General features: G+C 40.6%; 1 protein-coding gene across 4 annotated transcripts; it reads right to left on the reverse strand.

The window, feature by feature from the left end:
- Nucleotides 1-715: 715 nt before the first annotated feature.
- Nucleotides 716-21,516, reverse strand: MTERF3 (mitochondrial transcription termination factor 3). Of its 4 annotated transcripts, none has more exons than XM_086336012.1 (9): nt 21,203-21,516; nt 20,103-20,176; nt 17,864-18,212; nt 16,214-16,366; nt 11,574-11,763; nt 7,137-7,284; nt 6,684-6,755; nt 5,156-5,317; nt 716-980 (listed from the first exon to the last, which is right to left on the reverse strand). In XM_086336012.1, exons 2-9 carry the CDS (start codon nt 20,103-20,105, stop codon nt 786-788), a joined length of 1,272 nt encoding a protein of 423 aa, XP_086192138.1. In that variant the 5' UTR covers nt 20,106-20,176; nt 21,203-21,516; the 3' UTR covers nt 716-785. The 4 variants fall into 4 exon arrangements, with proteins under 4 accessions (XP_086192138.1, XP_086192136.1, XP_086192137.1 ...); XM_086336010.1 differs by having other exon boundaries at nt 20,098-20,176; nt 21,203-21,401; XM_086336011.1 differs by lacking the exon at nt 20,103-20,176 and having other exon boundaries at nt 21,203-21,356.
- Nucleotides 21,517-21,542: the final 26 nt, after the last annotated feature.

The raw sequence follows: 21,542 nt of genomic DNA on the forward strand, positions 1-21,542 counted from the left end.
TGCCTGAGTCAGTGTGGGAGCGGACTACAATGGGAGCGCAAATACCAGTGTGGCTTCCTGGGGGCACCAGCGTCAACAGTCTCGTGATCCTAAGGCAGATACCTGAAGCCATGATGCCTCATCTCACAAATAATCAGATCCTGTGCCCAGGATCACATGTCTAGATGGGAAACAGGAAAAAAAAGCATCATTTCATGCTAAATCTTTATACCCTGGCCACAAGACAAAGGTTTGTTATGTGGCCTTGTACTACATCTCATTGCTGTCCTTGAGATGACTTTCCTATCCCTTTTTCTTTCCAGATTCTCAGTAGCCAACTGTGGGCAACTTTCAATATCTTTCTTTGCTCAGGAATGTAACGGTGCAGATAAACCAAAATCGAATCTATTCTGTAGCAAAATCTAAGAGAGTAGTAGATACTAGATGGATAATATGGCATGCTCTGAACTCCTAACAGGTCAAAGAAAATAGAGCTGTCTTGTGATGAAACGATTTTAAAAGACCTTGAAAACAAGAAAGAAAATCCTCCACTGTTCCCGCCTTCACCAGGACAGCACACCAGCCTGGTAAACAGCCTCCCTTTCTCTAAGCTTGCATTTTAGTTCTCTTTCCCAAGAAGGAAGGAAATGGTTGAGTCAAATGTGAGTTAAGTCACCAGAAACTTGGAAGAAGCATCTATCAGAAGTGTCCCCAAATTTATAAGAGGTCTGAAGCATTTATTTAAAAATATATTTATTCATATATACATTCACTTTACATTATTACATTTTAACATTCATCAAAAACTAAAGAGTTTTTAAGAATTTCTCGAAGTCTTGTATTGATGCCTTGGCCATCCCTTCACAAAATATTCCATCAGGCACAGATACCAATTTGTCTAAAGAGATGTAGTTAGGTTCTGTCGGGTCATACTGTGCTCTTCCTAAATAGTCAAGAAACAAATGTCTTTCTTTGACTTTAAACAACCTTGTATTAAATACCTAGAAAAGAAAAAAAGAGTTAAAAAAAAACACTGCATACTAAAATGTGAACTATTAAAATGTTTATCTGGCTAAACAGTTTAATAGATTAACAAATATAAAGAATTAACCACATGTTCAATAAATACGGTAAATGCTAGAGGGTTTAAACACTTTGGCTTCTACTAAGAAATTATGATTAAAAATTAGGAACTCAAAACTAATATTCAGAACAATTCTAAAATAATAAAGCGCTGCACTGTAGGCAAAGACCAGACTTATTTGGAGAGACCAGAGGAGCTGTTTAAAAAGCAAACCCGAAGGTCCCACCCCAAATCTACTAAATCAGAAACTTTGAGAGTGGGGCCCACAAGTCCTCCAAGTGATTCTGATGCTTGCCAAGCTGAAGAACCAAAGTAAGAGATGGTGCTTTATGGCATGAAAAATTGGGTAAGATTTCACAATCTGGGAAGCTTCCCTATTTTCCTTTCTTTCCTTTTAAATTCCTGTTGCTCCCTCTGGTATTAAAATGAAATGAACCTGGACTTCAGGGGAGTAACTTAACTGCTTTGGAGTTAAAACTCCTGAGGAATGGGGTAAATACAGTAATTTTAAAAAGAGTTAGAAGCAGGCTAAATCTGTAAAGCCAGCTGCAAGGAAGATGGGAGAATTGCAAGATCTGGCCAGACCTGAATGGAGCCCTGAGCTAAAGAGACATCTGTGAGGCTCCCTGGCAAGGCCCAGTGAACTACATTTCCTACTGGGTCTCAGGTCCTTCCCGTGACTGTATTTCAGATGCACTGGGGACACTCCACATGGCACATAAACTCCAAGAGTCTGTTTATATTCAAGTGGAAACAAAATAATAGTAGATCACTTGGCAAGGATATCGTGAAAAATGAGTGTTGAAAACTAAAGAACTTTGAGAACAGTGGCCAAAAAAAGTACAGTGTGCTAACTCAACATGAGATTGGCTTGCTTTTGGAACATCTTTTTCTCTCTCTGCAGAAACAAATTATGCGCTACTCTGCCTTCACTGTGGCAACTGCATTCTGATTATCGTGTTATTATTGCTCAAAAGACATAAGAAGCGTTTAGATGTTTCTTAAATATGACTCTTCCAGTCACTCTCAGCTTACACAACATACAGACAAGACCACACATGACTCTGAAGCTCCCAAACTATTATTCATTTCCTAAATACAGTAACGCTTTGAGGCAATTATACAGCTTATGACTAGATAACTATATTAGTTTCCCGGTGGTTCAAAGTGAATTCATTATGATCGATTTAGATTTGTAGGCTCTTTCAAGTTCAAAAGTCACTGCTGAAGTTTTTTTCTCTCTCTCGATCCCCTTCTGCCCCAACATGGACTTCAGCTCTGCCTTCACAGAAACCCATAAGGAAAGAGGAGAAATAAGGGATAAGCCTAGTTCCTAAAAGTTATTTCTTCCTTGTTATTACTCTCACTGCTTTTGTTACCTTTTACCTTCCATGGTCACTGCTCTGAAATGACTAAATTAACCATAGTTTTAAAGTTAGAAGTGCTTCTCCATTTTCAATTAATCATAAAATTATGTACCAACCAGCACTGTTATTTGCATGAGAAAACTGTTTCCTACCACTAAGTTTTTAAAGCACCAGCCAAAAATTTTAAGTCTACATCAGTTCCCTCACAGTACTGGCTGTCAGTTAGTCTATGTTTCCATTAATGAAGCTTTTTTTTTAAAGGGAAAAAAAAAAAAATCCTACGTAGGAGTCTGAGAATCCTCCCAATGTGAAAGCCACACATCTATAACCGGGCTTCTCAGAAGCTAGGATCTGGGGTACCTAAAAAAAAATCTTTGTTTTTAAACAACAGATTTTGATGTATCTAGTCAAGCTAATATTTTTCTCTACTTGCAAGGTTTCTGTCCATTGTTAAACCCAACTCATTCTACTGACAACTCAAATGTCACTCCTTAGAGCAGCAGATCTCAGGTGAGAGCACGGGTTTTCAAACTGACTGCCAGGGTTCTAATCCAAGCTCTGGCCCCTGTTACCTGGGTAACCCTGGACAAGCTACTGAATCTCTGTATGCTTAATTTCTTCATTCGGGAAGTAGGGACAATACTACTACTTACCTCATATGGGCTGCTGTGAAGATTAAATGAATACATACAAGTAAAGCAGTAGAGACAGAGCTGGCACATAGTAAATAAGCAATCAATAGCTGTTATTATTTCTAAGATCTTCCTGCCTCTCCTGAATTAAATCAATAGCTGTATATGGTATCTAGCTAAGACTCTAACATAATGTAAAGCAATTTACATTCTAAAAACCTGTTTTCCACACTAGATTACAAGTTCCATGAGAATACAGACCATGACTGATTTTTACATCCTCAAATCACATTCTCTTATCATGCTCTGCTGTCACAGAATTATCTATCAACCAAGTGGAAAACTGTTATTGCTTTTTAGTTGAAGATTACTTACATTATGATGGTTCCATAAAGCCAAATTTGCACCCCTGCAGGCTTCTAACACTTTTTATAATGAATACTCATGCATTTGATGAAACAAAAATTCTCTATTAAGGGCCCATTCACAGTGAAATATGATAGGTAAATAAATGTTGTTTGTGAGGAAACTGTACCTAATGCAGGCTAGTTCTGAGAGTTGTATTAAAGTCATGTTTCATTTCCCACCTTTTCATTGAGAACACATGTAGCAAATGGAGGAATCACTTTAATGCAATTCAATCTTTCATTTATCCAATGAATACTCACTGAGTGTCTATTCACATGCCAAATAGGAAAGAAGGATGACTTTCATTAGATTCATTCATTTGTTCAACAGATATCTATCCAGTACCTACTAATTGGTCCCTTCTAATTCCAGGTGCAGGGAATTTAGCAGTGTATAAATCAGACAAGACCTGCTTTCAAAGAAACATTCTTCTGAACAAGCAGATAATGTCACTCACCAGCTAAAGAACAGGAAAGTCTGATCAGCTTAGAAAACATAATTATGGTGTTGGCATGATGACTAACTGGAGCTAAGAACTACATGCTTTGATAGGAGATCATTACAACATGGCTTGTTAACTAATGGATTTAGGCAGACTGTGAATACATTTAGAAAGGAAAAAAATCTTTAAGGGAAGTGATCTATTTCCATGTGAATAGAGAAGCGTACAGGAGAGAACACATTAGATTCCAACAGGCCGAATGAAGACTAGGTGCAAACCACAGAGAAACAGATTCATCGCTTATTTTTCCTCCAGAGATGTATATGGGTGCCCTTCTCTCTCACAAGTAATCCCGTTATTACATTTACTAGATTGTGGTCTTGATACAAAGATGGGCAAAAAGAAATATGGCCTTAAACGACCCAGCAATCCCACTGCTGGGCATACACATCGAGGAAATCACAATTCAGACACGTGTACCCCAATGTTCATCACAGCACTGTTTACAATAGCTTGGACATAGAAGCAACCTAGATGCTCATCGGCAGACGAATGGATAAGAAAGCTGTGGTATATATACACAATTGAATATTATTCAGCTATTAAAAAGAATGCATTTGAATAAGTTCTAATGAGGTGGATGAAACTGGAGCCTATTATACAGAAAGAAGTCAGTCAGAAAGAAAAACACCAATACAGTATATTAATGCATACATATGGCATTTAGAAAGATGGTAATGGTGACCCTATATGCAAGACAGCAAAAGAGACACAGATGTAAAGAACAGACTTTTGGACTCTGTGGGAGAAGGCAAGGGTGGGATGATTTGAGAGAATAGCACTGAAACATGTGTATTACCATATGTGCAATAGGTCGCCAGTCCAGGTTCGATGCATGAGACAGGGTGCTCAGGGCTGGTGCACTGGGATGTGCCTGAGGGATGGGATGGGGAGGGAGGTGGGAGGGAGGTTCAGGATGGGGAACACATGTACACCCGTGGCTGATTCATGTCAATGTATGGCAAAAACCACTACAATATTGTAAAGTAATTAGCCTCCAATTAAAATAAATTAAAAAAAAAAATATGGCCTTAATACAGCTCTCAGAACTCGACTGTGTTTGGTCTGATTCCTTCACAAACAGCATGGGCGGCTTTTCACAAGCCGAGAGCATGGTGCGCTTGTGCGAGTTCTGGACGAGGGGTGGCGGCAGCTCTTCAGGGCAGAGCTGTGAGCGCCTCACCTGCGGGAACCTGACGATGACGTGGTGGGGCACGCGCATCACGTTGTGCACGTAGTCGAAAGTCTCGGTAAGTTTCCTTTTATTTGCAGTCAGCATCTTCGGGATCTTGGTGATCATGTGTTGAATTTCATTCTGCTGAAAACCTAGTTCAAGCCGAAAAACCTAAAAGAAAGTAGAGTTGTGATGAAGCACAAAAGTCATTGTTTGTTTTTGTTCCGTCCCTAAGTTGAGTTCAACTCTTTACAGACCCCGTGGACTGTAGCCCTCCAGGCTTCTCTGTCCATACGATTTCCCAGGCAAGAATACTGGAGATCTTCCCGACCCAGAGATCAAACTTGTGTCTCCTGCATTGGCAGGTGGATTCTTTACCATTGAGCTACCAGGGAAGCCCATGAATCACCAACACAAATAGTTATTTTGGTAACATGCCAGAAGACACATTAATTCTTTCAAAATTAAAGGACATTAAAATCTGGAGATGGCTATGCCAACGCCCGTAACGGTTCATGACTACTTGCTTCTGGGGTAACCTGAATTTTAAACCTCTCTCTTGAGGAGGAGCTACTCACAGCCCTGATGACCATCATGAAGCTCACCAAAGCAGCTATCATAATTACAAGACAGAGGAACAGTGCCCACCGGAGGCCTGGTCAGGTTATCTGTATGGACCCTACACCACATAGACTGGCAGGAAGATTATCAAAGTGCTTTCTGAGCCTCTGCTCCCAAGCACACTCCTAATCACGTCATCTGGAAATGTTACATGTCAAAATTCCAGAGATGATTCAAAAAAATAAAAAAATACTCCAATGTGGGATAGGTCCTTTGTGTGCGTTCAGAGTATCCTACGCTTCCCCACCATCCATCGCTCTCATCACTTTGCAGGCGACCCCCCTCCACTGGACTGTGAACTCCACAACGGCAGGGACTGTCTCCCCGAAAAAGAACATGGGCAGAAGCTCAATACAAATTTCTTCAACAGCTGAGTACTGAACACTTTAGGCACCTCAGCAAATAGGCCTTATATAATAAATTTCAAATCCCATGACCGCTGTGGGACACTAACAAGTCAGCTGCCCCTGGTTCTACACAGCAGTAGAGTGTCTGGTGTGTTCTCTGATGGAACTAGAGCTGGGTCCTGGCACAGCCATGTGCGGGCACTACCCTCTGCAAAGAAGCTCCAGACACCGCCACTCGCCTCCCACCCAGGGGACAACAACACAGACCCTCATCCTGGGCAAAGGAAGTGGCTTCCAGGTCCCACCCAGATGCCTAACCTGCTCTTCTAGGACTACGGTACCAGTGTCTGCAATGCAACTTACTCATGTAACACCTGCTCAATATGTGAAAAAATTATAAACTAAAATAAACCGCCTGCAGTATATTTATCATACTATTTCCTAGGTCCACCTTCTTAGAAATACCTTCTTTTACAGTCTGGTTTTCTTTGATGAGAGCAAAACCCATTCCCTTCAGAGGACTCACACACTTCAGAAGCAGGTTTCTCCAAACCTTGTTATTGTCCTACCTTCATGTTTTCCTTCACGGGCTCCAGACTTCCAGTTAGTAGCCTTGGGAGACGAATTACCAGATCTCTAGTCTACAGTTAGAAAATAACCTATTATTAATATACATGCACATTCAACTAGTTTGGAAAAAATAAGGCATAACTAAGATGTAAAAGTAAAATTTAAGATATGACCCAGGAAAGAAATGCTAAGGAGCCCAGAAATACAAACACTTATTACTGTTTGAGGAAAAAACATAAACGCTCAAAATAATAGTTAAGGAAGAAACTTGATGGAATTATCATAAGATGATATAGCAATATCATTAACCTAGTAAGGTAATCCATTCTTGTACAGAAAATACCAGGCATTGATAGAATTCATAGGGGCCAGGCATCAGTTAGAAACATGAGCTTTAACAGTTACTAAATGTAGCTGACATGGAAACATACAATTCTTCAGTTCTCTTTTACCTTCTTCACACTAAGTTTAAGTTCTTTCTGAAAAAATCCCAGTCTGTTATCCAATCTCTCCACTGAAAAACTCAGAAGGAATGGTGCATTTCTGACCATCTGTGCAATATCCGCCTTACTGAAATTTTTTGATTGTAGATAAGCCACCCTAGAGAAACAAAATACATGCACATATCGTAAATATTTACTAGTGTCTTGCTACCTTCGAAAGTAACAACTGTTTTTAAAGCATTCACAAACCAAAAAAAAAGTTTAAGCAAAAACATTCTATAATAATGACTCAAATATGGTTAAACTAAATGGCTTTCCAGGTGGCACACTGGTAAAAAAAATCTTCCTGCCAATGCAGGAGGTGTTAGAAATGCGAGTTCAATCCCCGGGTCAGAAAGACCCTCCAGAGAAGGAAATGGCAACCCAGTTCAGTATTCTTGCCTGGAGAATTCCATGGACAGAGGAGTCTGGCGGACTATGGTCCATGGGGTTGCAAAGAGTCGGACATAACTGAGCAAGCACGCACACATTAAAACAAAACAAGTACCCATCCAGCTTTTCCATTTATAATTTGAAACAGAAAATATTTCTGAAATCCACTAACAAACAGATTCGCTTTTCAGTTAATCTGACTTGTTTTACTGGTTGGTTAAAAAAAAAAAGAGAGACAGCTTCTGTTTTAGAATTTTTTTTGCTAAGAATAGAAAACAGAAATTAAGAAGAGATTTAGAACTCTTTTTACAAAGAAAAATCATCAAGCATGTGGCTAAGACTGGAAAGAGGAATTTTTTTTTTTGGCTGTCTCATTGTCTCATGGCGTTAGGGTCGTTAGGGTCTTAGTTCCCTGAAGGGAGCTAAGCAGTGGAAGCACGGAGTCCTAAACTGCCAGAGAATTCTTAGAATGTATTTCCATAAATAATTTTCACTATAGTCTTTAGTATGTAATTTGTTAACAACTGAGAAATTTCCTGCTGTTTCTGGGAACCAAAATAAGGCAGTAAAGTCCAGAAAGTATGACTATAAAGTAACATTATTGATTTTTAAAATCTATAAACATAGTGAAAACCAGTTTAAATGCCTCAAATATTCTAGGACATTATTTTGTTAGATTCTCATCAGAAAAACAAACAAACCCCTGTAAGCCAGATAAATTTCCCACATTGCATTTGAAGAAACACAGAATAAGAGAAGTTAAATAACTTGTTTTAGGCCGCTAGCTAATTAATGACAGAGCTGAAATTTGAACCCAGGCATGCCTAACCCTAATGACTATGATGTTTTTATACCATGTATCAGAACTTATATTTTACACTAAATGACTATTATTCCTTTAAACCAGTCCCTTAGAGGAGATGAGAGGAAAAAAATTGATAAAACTACACAAAAATTTAAATGCAAAGCAAAAAAAAAAAAAATTCACCAACCAAGTCAGACAAGTGACAGTTTGGGAAAAATATTTACAACATGTCATAAAGAACTAATTTTGTTAATGCATTAAAAAATGCTTACCAAAAAAAAAGAAAAAGGCCCAATTAAAAATGGTAAAGGACACATATAATTTATAGAAAAGGAAATGTAAACAGACATTCAACATATGAAAAGATCCTTCAAACATCTGATGGTCTAAACATCATTCCCAAAACTACAAGGTAATGTTTTTATCAATACAATGAACTGAAATTATAAAGCTCAATGACACTATATTATGAGGATAATAAGGAAGCTGGCACACATGTACACTGTTGGTGGGAGTGTAAACGGGAAAGCCTACGTGAAGGGCAATCTGTCTATTAAAATTATAAATGCATATACCCTTTGACCTAGCAGTTCTACAGATATATACCGATATGTGTGAAATGATTTCTATAAAAGGGGAGTCGCTGCAGCTTCTCTGTGACAGTAAAGACTAGAAAATAACCACTGTGTTTACCAAAACGGGACTAGACAGATCTGTAGCATGAACCGAAAAAGGGTTAAAAAGAATAGGAAGAGCCAATAAAAAACTATCTCTGAAATAGAGTTAAGAATCTGAGGTGCAGCATAGCTGTATAAATGCTACCATCTGTGTGTGTGTGCGCTCTTGTATATGAGTGCATACAGACACACATACATGCTGGTGTATGATAAAATATTCTTAGCTAATTGAACAAAAAACCTGATAATAGTACCTGCCTATCTAGACAGGTCTTGCAAGGCTGATGAGGAATAGAAATAAGTAGGCTGGAAAGGACAATTACAATTTTTTTCTTTTTTTGGTCACAGGAGAGACCAACATCTGATTAAAAAACATTATTGAAACTGTTATCTACTGGGATAACTTTTCCAATAAAAAATTAAGATACAAGGCCCAGCCAAAAAAAAAAAAAAATTCTACTAACTTAAATGCACACCATTCATTTGAAAATTCTTAAAAACAATCAACCAACTCTTTAGTATGTTTCAAATTCTCTTCATTGAAAAGCAAACAAATGTATGTAGTCAGTGCAATCACAGAAATTCTAGAAAATAAATCTGTACATACCAGAGCCAGAAGCTAAGTTCAAAAAAAGATTATACCTTTGCCTCTTCTAGGAGAAGCTTACTTTTCATTGTATCGCCTTTAAGTGGTAATTTATGTGGTAAATAACCTATTAAAAAATTCCAAGTAATTCTTTAAAAAATGTTCCAGTTTGACAGCCAGGTTTAGGAACTGTATAATTAGACTATACTCTGTATATGAAAATAATCTTTGTTATTCTCATGTGTGTATGTATGATCTTGAGCAAGTTAAGTCAACCTCCTTTTAAATGTATGCTTCTTTCATAGAATTAAAAGTAGGGAGGCAGTACAGTACAGTAGCGAGGACTCTGTAGTTAGACTAAGTGGATCTGAATCTCAGCTTTGCCACTTGGACTGGCTGGAGCATCTAGGGCAGATTATTTAACCTCTCTCTGCCTCTCCCAAGGATATAAATAATAAAGGTGCATTGGGCAGCCTCTGAAATGGTTCCCAGTGATCTCCACCTCTTGGGATGTACTCTTCCTTGGACTACATCCTGAGCGAAAGGGCAAGCTGGTTTTTACACGGGGAGAGGAGGAGTGTTCCAGACAGTCAGGAGCAGAGCTGGCCCCGTCAGACTGAGTCCCTGAGAAACATTTCCATTCCTTCTGACTTCTGAACTGTAACAGCCTGTCTGCGTTACACAGACTCTAAGTCACATGAAGGGAGAGAGGACATCTCTAAATGCCTTGCTTATATAGTAAGGGCTCAAATTATTAAAGAATAATTATGTAAGAAATATGTTTCTTTGTTGTTGTTCTGTTTTTTCCTAACTCAGAGACCTTCAAGGAACTATGGAGCTCTCCGAAACCGGTGTGAGAACGGTCTGGGTGAGAAGATGAGAGGCAGATTAGTTAGGAGAAGGTTGTGGCATTCTTCATGTGAGATAATGGGGACACGAGGTCAAGTATTCAAAGGGAAGATTAAGATTTGAGAGCGATACAAACAGAACCAACAGACCTTGGTTATTTCTTAGATGTGGATGATAAAAGACGAGAAGTCCAAGTTAATACCAGTATTTCCAATTTGGGCAGCTTAGTGAACAGTGCTCTCACACAGTGAGTCTGGGAAAACCTGATGAGGTCGGAGTGATGAAAAATCCAAGATGTGAACTTAAAAGACCCAGACTCTGTCTTACTCTCTGTGACGTTGCCAATGCCCAGCAGGATTCTCACCTCACCGGTCAATAGTACCTGACTGTATCAATTCTCACAAATTCAATAAATTCCTTGAATATTGAGTGAAGTACACAGATATTTATAAGAGCGCTATTAAAAAAAAAAAAAAGGAAAAACCAAAATAGCCAACTGACGGAAGCAACTAAGCAAATTATACAGTATTTGCCAAAAGAAGGTTAAATATCTACCATCCAACATTGGCCAGAAAGAACAATAGAAGAGATGAGGCTTTCACATCTTAAGTGTGCTCTCAGATAATTCAGCCATTTGTTAATGGATTAAAAAAAAACTTATCCCAGTTTCCAGAGAGAAACAGCAAAGTAGTGGCTTAGCAAAAAATTGAAAGCATAAAAATAATAATGGGTAGCTGAACAAAAGAAGTAATTTGGATACTTAATTTTTTTTTAAGTATTTATTTATTTGGCTGCGCCAGGTCTTAATTGAGGCACATGGGATCTCTGACCTTCACTGCAGCATGCGGGATCTTTAGTTGCATCACTTGGGGTCCAGCTCCCTGACCAGGGATTGAATCCGGGTCCCTTGCATTGGGAGCACACAGAAGTCCCTAGATACTTAATTCTGATCAAAGAAGGTCCGTAACAGAAAGTCACATTCACATTCATTATGTCAGCAGATCCTTATGCTGCTGAGACTTAAAAAAATAACTTACGCATGTTATTTCTTCACAGCCCCTTCTTGAGTTATGTGAAAATCAGTCTAACAGCCCTACCTGGTCTTCAGATTTTCAAGGTCTTCAGAGAAAATAGCGTAGTTTTTTGTCAGGAATGGTCCCAGTTGGGTATCCTCTATGCCCAAATCTTTAAGAAACAGGAGCATTTGCTTAATGTCTTTTTCAAAATCCAGTCGCAGGAGGAGGTTGGCTGCATCGGGATGTTTTTCTATCTTGGATAAATCCACTCCTGGAATAAATGACAAACCCTGTGTGAAGATACCTGTGTGGCTGAGTCATTAAACGTCATGTATAGAAACACAGAAATTACTGATGAAGGTAAACGACCTGCCCAAAGGAGACCTGAGTCAGGCCAACAGAAACTTCTAATTTGGTTGCAGAAATAAAAATACATTAAAAGCTAGTATTTCTTTCAAAGTCATGTATAAAGGAAAACAGTGCATTTGGGGCTAAATTTCTATCCATCATCATCGACATCTAAGGGTTCTTGGATACTATTTGCAGGGTGCTTATGAGCCCTTACTGATCTCCATGGTAACTGCTTCACTGATCATTCTGCAGGCTAACAAGCCCCATGAACTGCTACTTTCTTTGAAGTTTATCATTTTAGTTATAAGCATTATTTTAAAAATTGGTTTATTAATCCCTCCACAGGAGGAACAAAAGCAAACCCTATGTCTTACTCACTTTACTCATATTTTTTTATTCATATTGTCTTTAGCATAAAGACAAGAGCCTCGAAGGAGCTCATGAAACAGCTCATGAAATATACAGTTCTCAAGTAACAGCGAAGCAGAAAGTACACCACCTTCCACCTTCACAAGGTCTCAGAATCTGAGGTAGTCTAAGCAAATGAGACAAGGGACAGGAGAGAAGTCAGAAGAGGGAGAAAGCAAGTTATTGGACTTTGGTTATGGATATAATTAGATGTCCACCTCAATTAAGCAGGGAATCAAAGTAACTTTTGATTCAAAATTCTCATTAAAACTGAGTATTTTATTCTCTGATTTTCCTTTTTATCTGATTAAAAAAAAATCAAACATGAATAGGAAAGGCCTATTCCTTATCGTTGGAGAAGGAAATGGCAACCCACTCCAGTGTTCTTGCCTGGAGAATCCCAAGGACAGGGGAGCCTGGTGGGCTGCTGTCTATGGGGTCGCACAGAGTTGGACACGACTGAAGAAACTTAGCAGCATTCCTTATCGTAAACATGAGATAATAAGGTATAATTTTATTTAGATATTCTTTTTCTTTTTTAAACTTTATATTCTTAAAAATATTTCTTCAGGTTAAAAAGTAGCTCTCAAACTGTTTTCTAGATGTAACTTTACAGTCTTAAATATAAATGCAATGAAATAAAAGCACTTTTAAAAATGGTGTCTATAATTCCATGTATTAGATCCAAATGTCATTCTAAACCCAAACTTCTTGACATTAAACAGGCGTTGATATGATGATAATTAACAGAAAAATAGATTACACAAACACACATACACGCAGAATGAAGACTAAAAACAGATCCAAGATGAACTAAAAATCGAGTGTTCAAATAATAACATTTAAAATCAGTGGGGGAAAAGATGGACTGTTCATTAAAACACAATATGACATCTAGCTATATATTTGAAAAATAATTATTAATTCCTTCTATAGCTGATACAAAAATTAATTTCAGATAGATTAAGACTCTAAATATATACTAACTCTAAAATTATTAGAAGAAAACACAGACTTAAAAAAAAATAATAGTAAGTTTGACTACATGAGGACATGAGACCTACTGCATGGCTTTCTGTAATATATGCATTTGCTTAGAAAAAGATGAAGAAGCTACTCAACAAACTGGTGATGGTGGTTACCTTCATAAAGTGAGACTGGAGATGGAGAGGAGGTTAGGTTCTTTCTCCTTAATAGCTGCAGTTTTAATAACTAGATGTAATTTTTCTATAGTATAATTTTAAAAATTGTACTAACAGAAAAAGATTTTAAATTACTGGGTGGGTGGATAAATAAGATAGAAACTATCTTATTTATTTACCACTAAACTATCTTATTTAAACACAGTTCCAAAAATTTGTGATAAATGTGGGAAGGTACGCTTTAAAAATCACATCAAGGGTCTGGACTTCAGTTTAACTCAGTATTGCAGCTGACGTGTGCTCCAGTGCCTCGCTCAGCATGAGCTGTCAGGCCCTGACTGTGCTGAAACCAAATTCCTCAAAAGCTGCTTCTTAACAGCAAAAGGAGGGCAGAGTCTCACCAGGAGGGCACACCGCTGTCAGCACAAATCACGTGGGCTGACTCAACGATTTCATTAACTTGAAAAAAAATAGTCACTGATGCCTCTTATGGACCAGGCAACTTCTGCGGATATAAAGAATGAATAATACATGATGCTAACTTCTAGGTGACCACAGCCCTAAGTTGGCTTTGACCCATCAGTTCAGTTTGGTTACACACACTCTGTGTATCAGCCAGCATCTGGCAGGCAACAGAGGTTGCCCGAGCAAGTTCAAATGAAAAAACTTTAATGAAGGGACTCTGTACAGTGATGTGAGCAGAGTTACGGGAATAAACAAGGGCATCCTTAGTGCTAGAGAGACAGGGAGGCGGGAGTCTCCTGTGAACCCAGAGGGAGCCCCAAGCTATTAGGCAAGGGCTGCTCTCAGTAGGAGCTGTTGCCATGGAGCAAGGCAGTTACATGACCCGACAGGGAAGGGACAGAGAAAAAATGCTCCCACCTGCCGTCCCCCTCCTCCTGCATGTGCCTCCCACGACTAAAGCTGCTCAGAAGCCAGCTGACGAAGGAGCCTGAGCACAGAGGTGAGCCTCCTGGGATACAGAACAAGCAGAGAAAGGCAGGAAACAGATCTGAGATGCAGAGGAAGAACCAGGACACTTGGGTCCTCAAAAACACGACTGGGGCTTCCTGGGTGGCTCAGTGGTAAAGAATCCGTCTGCCAAGGCAGGAGACATGGGTTGGATCCCTGAGTCGGGAAGATGCCCTGGAAAAGGAAATGGCAACCCACTTCAATTAAAAAAAAAAAAATACTATGTAACAATGGGATCGTGGATCCTTCTAGGGCACTGTCATTTAAGTTACTGCCAGGACGTGCTGTTGAAGGATCAGCATACAGATGAAGGAATGGCTGAAACATATTTCAAAACTCTAAGTATACTGAAGATTACTCAAAGGTAGGGGCCACATGCCCTTCCCGTGGGACCTCTCCCAAGGCCGAGGACGTCCTGGGCTTCCCTGCTTGCAGATGTCATCTTTCTCTCTCCTTTGAACCCACAGAAGACTTTATTTGTATCTTTTATGTGGAATTTATCACTGTACCTTTCGTTTTTGGATTTCCATTATTATTTAGATGCTTCTGAAGACCTGAAGCTTCTTGAGAACAAAAGCCATTCCCTATACATCTGAGTAACTTCTACAGGGACAGATGTGTAAACAATTATAAAGGTGTTCTTAGTGTCCAGACTGAGGTAAGCTGGGGGGACACCTAGAGGAGAGTCACTCTGTCTGAAGGGTCAGAGAAGACATTTGGGAAGTCACTTGAACTTGAGTTAAGTTCTCCAGTTGTCAGACCTGGCCAAACAAAAAGGAGGGGAGTGGTGGGCAAGTGGAGCTGAAGGGGTGAGCAAGGGCCAGACCAGGAAGAGCTCAGAAGGATTTCAAGTAGGTCACTGACACAGCCAGATCCGCATTTTAGAAAGAGCACTAATATTAGAGAGAGTACCAGGGAAAACTGCTCAAAGGAGGACTATCAAGTTAGGTAGCTCCTTTTTCCGGAAAACTAAGGCAGTAACCAAGACATGAGAGAAACAGATGGGACTGTGATAATCCCGCCTATCCTGTTCCTCTCAATCCCTCAGTTCATTATCTGGGAATGTAGAATAAGAGAAACACCAGATGCAGAGATAACAGGAAAAGCAGAAAGTTGCAATAAGGTGCTAGATTGAAAAATAAAAGAGGACTCATCAAAGTTTGCAGGGAGAGCTCTTGGCTGCCTTTACTCCTTACTAGTAGTCCAAGAGCACGCCTAGAGATGCCATCCAAAGCAGAACAGTGGGCTCCAGAGAAAGGTCAGGGCAGTAGGAAAATGGAAGGAAAATCATCTGAGAGGGTTAGGAAAAACTGTCCTGAGCGGCCACTGGAAGGTGTGCGAAAGTTCAAAGAAAACTAAAGAATTCAAAGAAGGGAATCAAACAAAGTAATTACTAACTCCAAGAAAATGAAAGGTTGTACAGGAAGAAAAACAATCATAGCACACTTCCTAGAGAGCAGTGAGCAATATTTAGAATTATAATGGGATCAGTGACTAATGATTTATTTCCAAAATTGTTAATATAGCCTATTGGGAGAATTGAAGAGAATGAAGGGGAAAAGTACATGTGTGCAAGAGATTAACTGATACCTAAAACTGATGAAACAAGCAACAGCACTACAAGCGATTACATGGGCAGTTAGAGATTAAATACCAATAGAAAGAGCTGTAAAAGCAGATAGTCCAGGATGCAGGTCAGGAGGCATGAAGCTGGGAGTATGGTTTTTCACTGGACGCCTTTTCACACTATTTGACTTTTAGGCATGTACATGTACTTTGATAAAGATAGAAATGCTAATTTTAAAAGTAAGGCAAAACAAAAAAAATGTGTGGGTTACTTAGACTTACCTAGAAGCACTAACTTCCTCAGAGTCTCGGAATGATCCACATAGTCTCGAAGTGTGACTGAAGACGGGGGCAATGGAGGGCCTGCGATAATCTGAACAGCCTCCTCGTCAGAAATCGGCTGCAACGGGGACAATGGAGGCACATCATCCAGTCCTTTGCGGCCAGGATGTAGGAAAGAAGCAAGTTAGCTTTCTAATCTGTATACTTACATGTTCTTTCTACAAAGGCAGTCTCTTGCCTAGTTTGCTTCTTTTTAAATCTTGGCATCGTTTCTGAGTTAAACATCTAAAAATTCCATATATTTTCTACCTTCTAAGAGATAATCTTAAGACTATTTAGATAACCACTACTATTCCTCCAAAGTAAGAAATTCGTTGGTGAAGTCCTGTACAAAATTCCTTTCCTTTCCTTCACTTGTCAACAGGTATGAATGCTTAATGACCTATAGTACATTCTGAGAAAGACTGAGTCTACTACCATAGCTTGTTAACTCGGGCAAAAGTACAACATACTCTACCAGCCTGCACTGTATGGATTAAAGTCATCATATCCTGAAATGTCATTTTGATCTGATCTTTTCTCCTCCAAATTATTCTCAAATATATCTTTAAGAGGATTTCTATGATTCTGTTTTCATCACCCCCAATCATTTGCCACAAAGTGACCCTCTCTAGTACAGCCTTGAGTCTGAGGTTTTGTTATGGCCCTAGAGGTAAAGAACCTGCCTGCCAATGCAGAAGACACAAGAGACACAGGTTTGATCCCTGGGTTGGGAAGATCCCCTGGAGGAGGGCATGGCAGCCCACTCCAGTATTCTTGCCTGGAGAATCCTATGGACAGAGGAGCCTGGTGGGCTACAGCCCATAGGGTCGCCAAGAGCTGGTCATGCTGAAGTGACTTAGCACGCAGGCATCCAAGTCCAACACACTGTAAAAGACCCTGGGAACTGTAACCCGCCTGAGGCTGAGGAATCAGAGCCTTGACTTTATGTTCTACTTTTCTGTCTCTAATCTCTACCCTTTCTCGTTTCTCACAGCCAGTCTCCCCTCACGGCCCTCACCGCCCAGCTCACTTGTGTTTATCATCTACTTAACCTAACATTATCTCATCTGTAGTGAAGTATTCCTTGCATAGGAATATTCCTAGAATGGGAAGCACAGGTAGGAGAAGAGTGACTTAAAAAATTTACACGAGGGAGCTTTTTGGGGTGTTCTAGTTGTTCTTTTTGTTCTATTTGTTGACTGTGGTGGCTGCTACAGAACTGAAAACATGATGTCAAGATTCATAAAACTGTATACTCAAAAAGGATGACTTTTACTTGAGTAAAATTATACCCTAATTAGGTATATAGAATAGGGTAAATTAGATCCTAATAAACCTTTTAAAAATATCTAAATAAAGAACATAGAAAGCAAGTGCTATTGGCATAGCTATAAAACTATCTTAAACATATTAATCTAAAAACTTTTTTCTTAGTAAGTCAGAGGCCTAATAAAAGCAAGCAGATTATTAAATGAATAGAAGTGGATTGTTCCTTTTCTTTCCTGACACCAAGTATGACTTGAAATTGGCTAACGAAATATAAACAGGTAGCTTGTTCAAACTACCAGGGTGAGGCAAAGGGGAGTTTTCTGAAAGTTGAAAAAGTACCTTCTAGGGACAGCTCAGAATCAAGGCCGGGCATCTTTTGTGTCTTCTGTGGCGGCTCACTCACCGAAGGAAGCAAAGTGCTTTGGGCACAATTAATCTCTCGCCTACTTGAGTTGGCAGACTGGGAACTATTCCACATGGAGGAAGTCCTGTAAGTCCTAAAACCCCACTGGAGAAAGCAATCCTCAGAGGACGCATGGGGCTGAGCAAAAACGCCACACAACAATGTTTTTCCTGGTCTCTGAAAACCTTTTCTGAGTTGGAGAGCAGTCATGAAGCTGCTCAACTTAACTGAGTTGAGCCATCTGGGTATCTGTTGGGCTGACAGGGCCATTTTTCTTAAAGTTGCCTATAAAAGAAATACATAACCATCAAAAAAGAGAAACTTATTTCACTTAAACATTTAAAACAGTATTCAAACCACAAAAAGATAAAACTGGAAATTACTTTTGCTGCTTAAAAGGTGTTTATTACTTTAGATGACTAAAGCGGTCAGATGTTTTTAAGCATGGGAAAAGCAAAAAACAAGGCAGTTTCAGTTACAAACCAAAAGACAGGAACTTCTGAACTGGAAAGATAAAGATACGCTTTACAATTTAAAAACAGAAAGCAAAATCAGTGGCATGAGAAAAACATTTAAAACAAACATCTGTAAATATTAAAATTACAGCTGAATCTGTTAATAATTAAAGAAAACAAGGTGATGCAGTTAAGTGCTCTTGAAATTTGATTTGAAGGACATTTGAGAAGCAGATTGCTGATCAAAATAACACTGAATTATTCAGATGCATTTTATGTATGTACGTTAGTCACAAAAACAAGAAGAATTCTACTTAGTCTTAAATGAATCATCAAAATATTATCATTGTAGAAGGTCATTTCTTGCTTTATTCTCAGGGTTGAACACTATTGATTATTTCACAGGTAAAGCTGCTCCTCAAAAGAGAACTGAACAAAACCAAATTCTGTTTGACTGCAGGAACAAAGAAAAAGACTTTCAAAATGGACGGGTGGGGTGGGGTTCAAAACTAATAAGCAAAATGTATTACAGACAGAAATGTATTACAAGCAACCAGAAATGGATATATGTATATTTTGACTGAAAAAGTGGTTGTTTATAAAGAGATTTTTTAATCAGGAAATAACTTTTATATTTAGCCAGCTTAATTAAAGGGTAAACGATGCATTTTTTATATAAGACAATCCATTAAAATATAGCAGAGAGGCCAGCATGTGGAAAATGCCCAACACGTTAGCCATATAATAATCATCATATTCACTGATTACACAACCAAACATAAATGAGTTCGGACTTAATTGTTGCATACAACTTTTTGATTTGTTTCTCTCCATACTGAATTTCAGGAGAAGGCACTGGCAACTCACTCCAGTACTCTTGCCTGGAAAATCCCATGGACGGAGGAGCCTGGTAGGCTGCAGTCCATGGGGTCGCTGAGGGTCGGACACGACTGAGCAACTTCCCTTTCACTTTTCACTTTCATGCATTGGAGAAGGAAATGGCAACCCACTCCAGTGTTCTTGCCTGGAGAATCCCAGGGACGGCAGAGCCTGGTGGGCTGCCGTCTATGGGGTCGCACAGAGTTGGACACGACTGAAGCGGCTTAGCAGCAGCAGCATACTGAATTTCAGCTTGTTTTATGTTTGGCATTAGACCAAATAAATGCTTCAGGGTCTAAGCTCTTCTTGGAGATCTGCGGTTTAGGGAAGTCTCCTGAAAGTAATATATAAAAGTGAAACGTCTCCCTGTCATTCTGAAATGATTTTAGAAAGGAAAAATGTAATTACGCAGCCTTATGAGTGATTTTTGTTAAACTCTGGTGGGAAATGAGCCTCCAAATCTGCCGTGTTTTTCCTCAGAGCTACAACATTCATTCCCTGCACAGCAGTCTCATAAGGGCATTCAGTTGGAAGCCAGAAGACCACAATTCTGCTACTTGAGGATAAAAGTTTCTCAGGGTGGTTCAGCACGACTGGCCCCTGATGGGGGATTCAATAACCATTCTTTAAAAGCCAAGTTTTTAAAAGCTTATGGGTACAATAAGACGATTCTTCAGCTCTAAAATGTTCTGACTTCTCAAGCATTCTGTCCTCCATCAAACTTCTGAAATCCGCGATTCACTTCAAAGTCTCTAGAGCCAGGCTCAAGTCAAAGCTCTACCCAAAAGAAGGGAGGAGAGGGTGAGATGTATGGAAAGAGCAACATGGCAACTTACATTACCATTTGTAAAATAGATAGCCAACAGGGAATTTGCTGTATGGCTCAGGAAACTCAAACAGGGGCTCTGTATCAACCTGGAGGGGTGGGATGGGGCGGGAGACAGGAGGGAGGTTCAGGAGGGAGGAAATGTATGTATACCTACAGCTGATTCATGTTGAGGTTTGAAAGAAAAAAACAAAATTCTGTAAAGCAATTATCCTTCCAAAAAACCCCAAAAAACAAAACTCTCCCCACATCAGAAAGATCAACTTTTGCATTCTATCCATATTCATTAAACGGTCTTTACACAAATAATGTTTATCCTTCTGTTTTTCTTGACAAGCGCACTGTCTTTGCTACATCATCATTTCATCGCCGTGTATACGTCTAACAATCGATTATTGTTAGTTCACGACAGCAGGGCTCTGTCTGTCTTTATCCCTGTATGCACCGTCTCAAACTCTGTATCCCCCAGGCCCAGAGTCTCGCACTGCTCCCACGTTTTCTGGGCAGAAATGAATCGGTTGCAACTACGGTGAACTCATTTGCTTACAAAATACTTAAAATCTGGTAAAGGCGTCTGCGTCAAAAGCCAAAAGCCTTAAGTAAAATTTGAAGTCCACTAACACATATAGACTAGTTCTCCACTGTACGCCTTAGTAGTTTCATTGGCGCTTAAATACATTCGCCGAGGGTGCAAGATTTCGACCTCTGGGAGGCTTAGATCGGGAGACTGAAAGATGGGGAGGAGGACGGTTTGGGAATCATGGGCCTCGGGAACACGGCCTGACCTCCCAACCCCTCCCCGCCCCGGCCATTCTACCAGGTCCGTTTTAGGTTCCCCCAAACCCAACTTCCGGAGGAAGTCCCCCTCACCATCTAGACCTCCTTCCGCGTTTCCTCCACGCCCCCACCGCCCGGGCAAAGCGCGCTAAACACACCAGCGTCGCGGCGCGCCCTTCTCACCCGCCAAGGGGAAAAAACAACATCGCTGACCCTCAGCGGGGCCGCGAGGGCCTACGGAGCCACGCCGTTCAGGGGCGCGGCCTAGAGCCGAGGAGGAGGAGGGTGGTGGGGGGCCGAACCGGGAGCCCCCCGGGCAGGGAGCGCTCCCCCTTTACCTGTGGCCAGGCCTTCGCCGTCCGCCCGCCCAGCCGGACCCCGCTGGCTGCCCCTCGGCGCCGCTCTGCCCGCCGGCGCTCGCTCTCCCGCCGGCCCACGTGGGCTGCGGCCGGAGCGGGCTAGACCATCCGCGCGGCTGCGCGGGTGGGGAGCGGGCGGCGCGCGGCGAAGTAGAGCCGGCCGCAGTGGGCACACGGTCTCCTTCCACCGTGGGCGCCGCAGACCCTTCCGATGGGCTTGGGAACGTGCCGCGCGTCCCTGCGGACGCCCCTCCCGGGGGCCCGGGCCCGGCGAGCTGCGTCCACCCTCCGCCCGAGGCCGCGTGGACCGCGCCGGCCC

The sequence above is a fragment of the Bos grunniens genome, chromosome 14 (assembly GCF_055505025.1).
Source record: "Bos grunniens cultivar Pamir isolate PY7600 chromosome 14, Bosgru_T2T1.0, whole genome shotgun sequence".
NCBI classification, from domain to species: Eukaryota; Metazoa; Chordata; class Mammalia; order Artiodactyla; family Bovidae; genus Bos; species Bos grunniens.

Bases quoted from the DNA above. Each gene is read 5' to 3' on its own strand.
- MTERF3 (XM_086336012.1), bottom strand. The intron at 7,285-11,573 runs GTAGGGCTGTTA...TTGTTTCTCTAG, and splicing joins CTTGAAAATCTGAAGACCAG to GGTGGCTTATCTACAATCAA. The intron at 5,318-6,683 runs GTAGGACAATAA...ACTTTCTTTTAG, and splicing joins CCGTGAAGGAAAACATGAAG to GTTTTTCGGCTTGAACTAGG.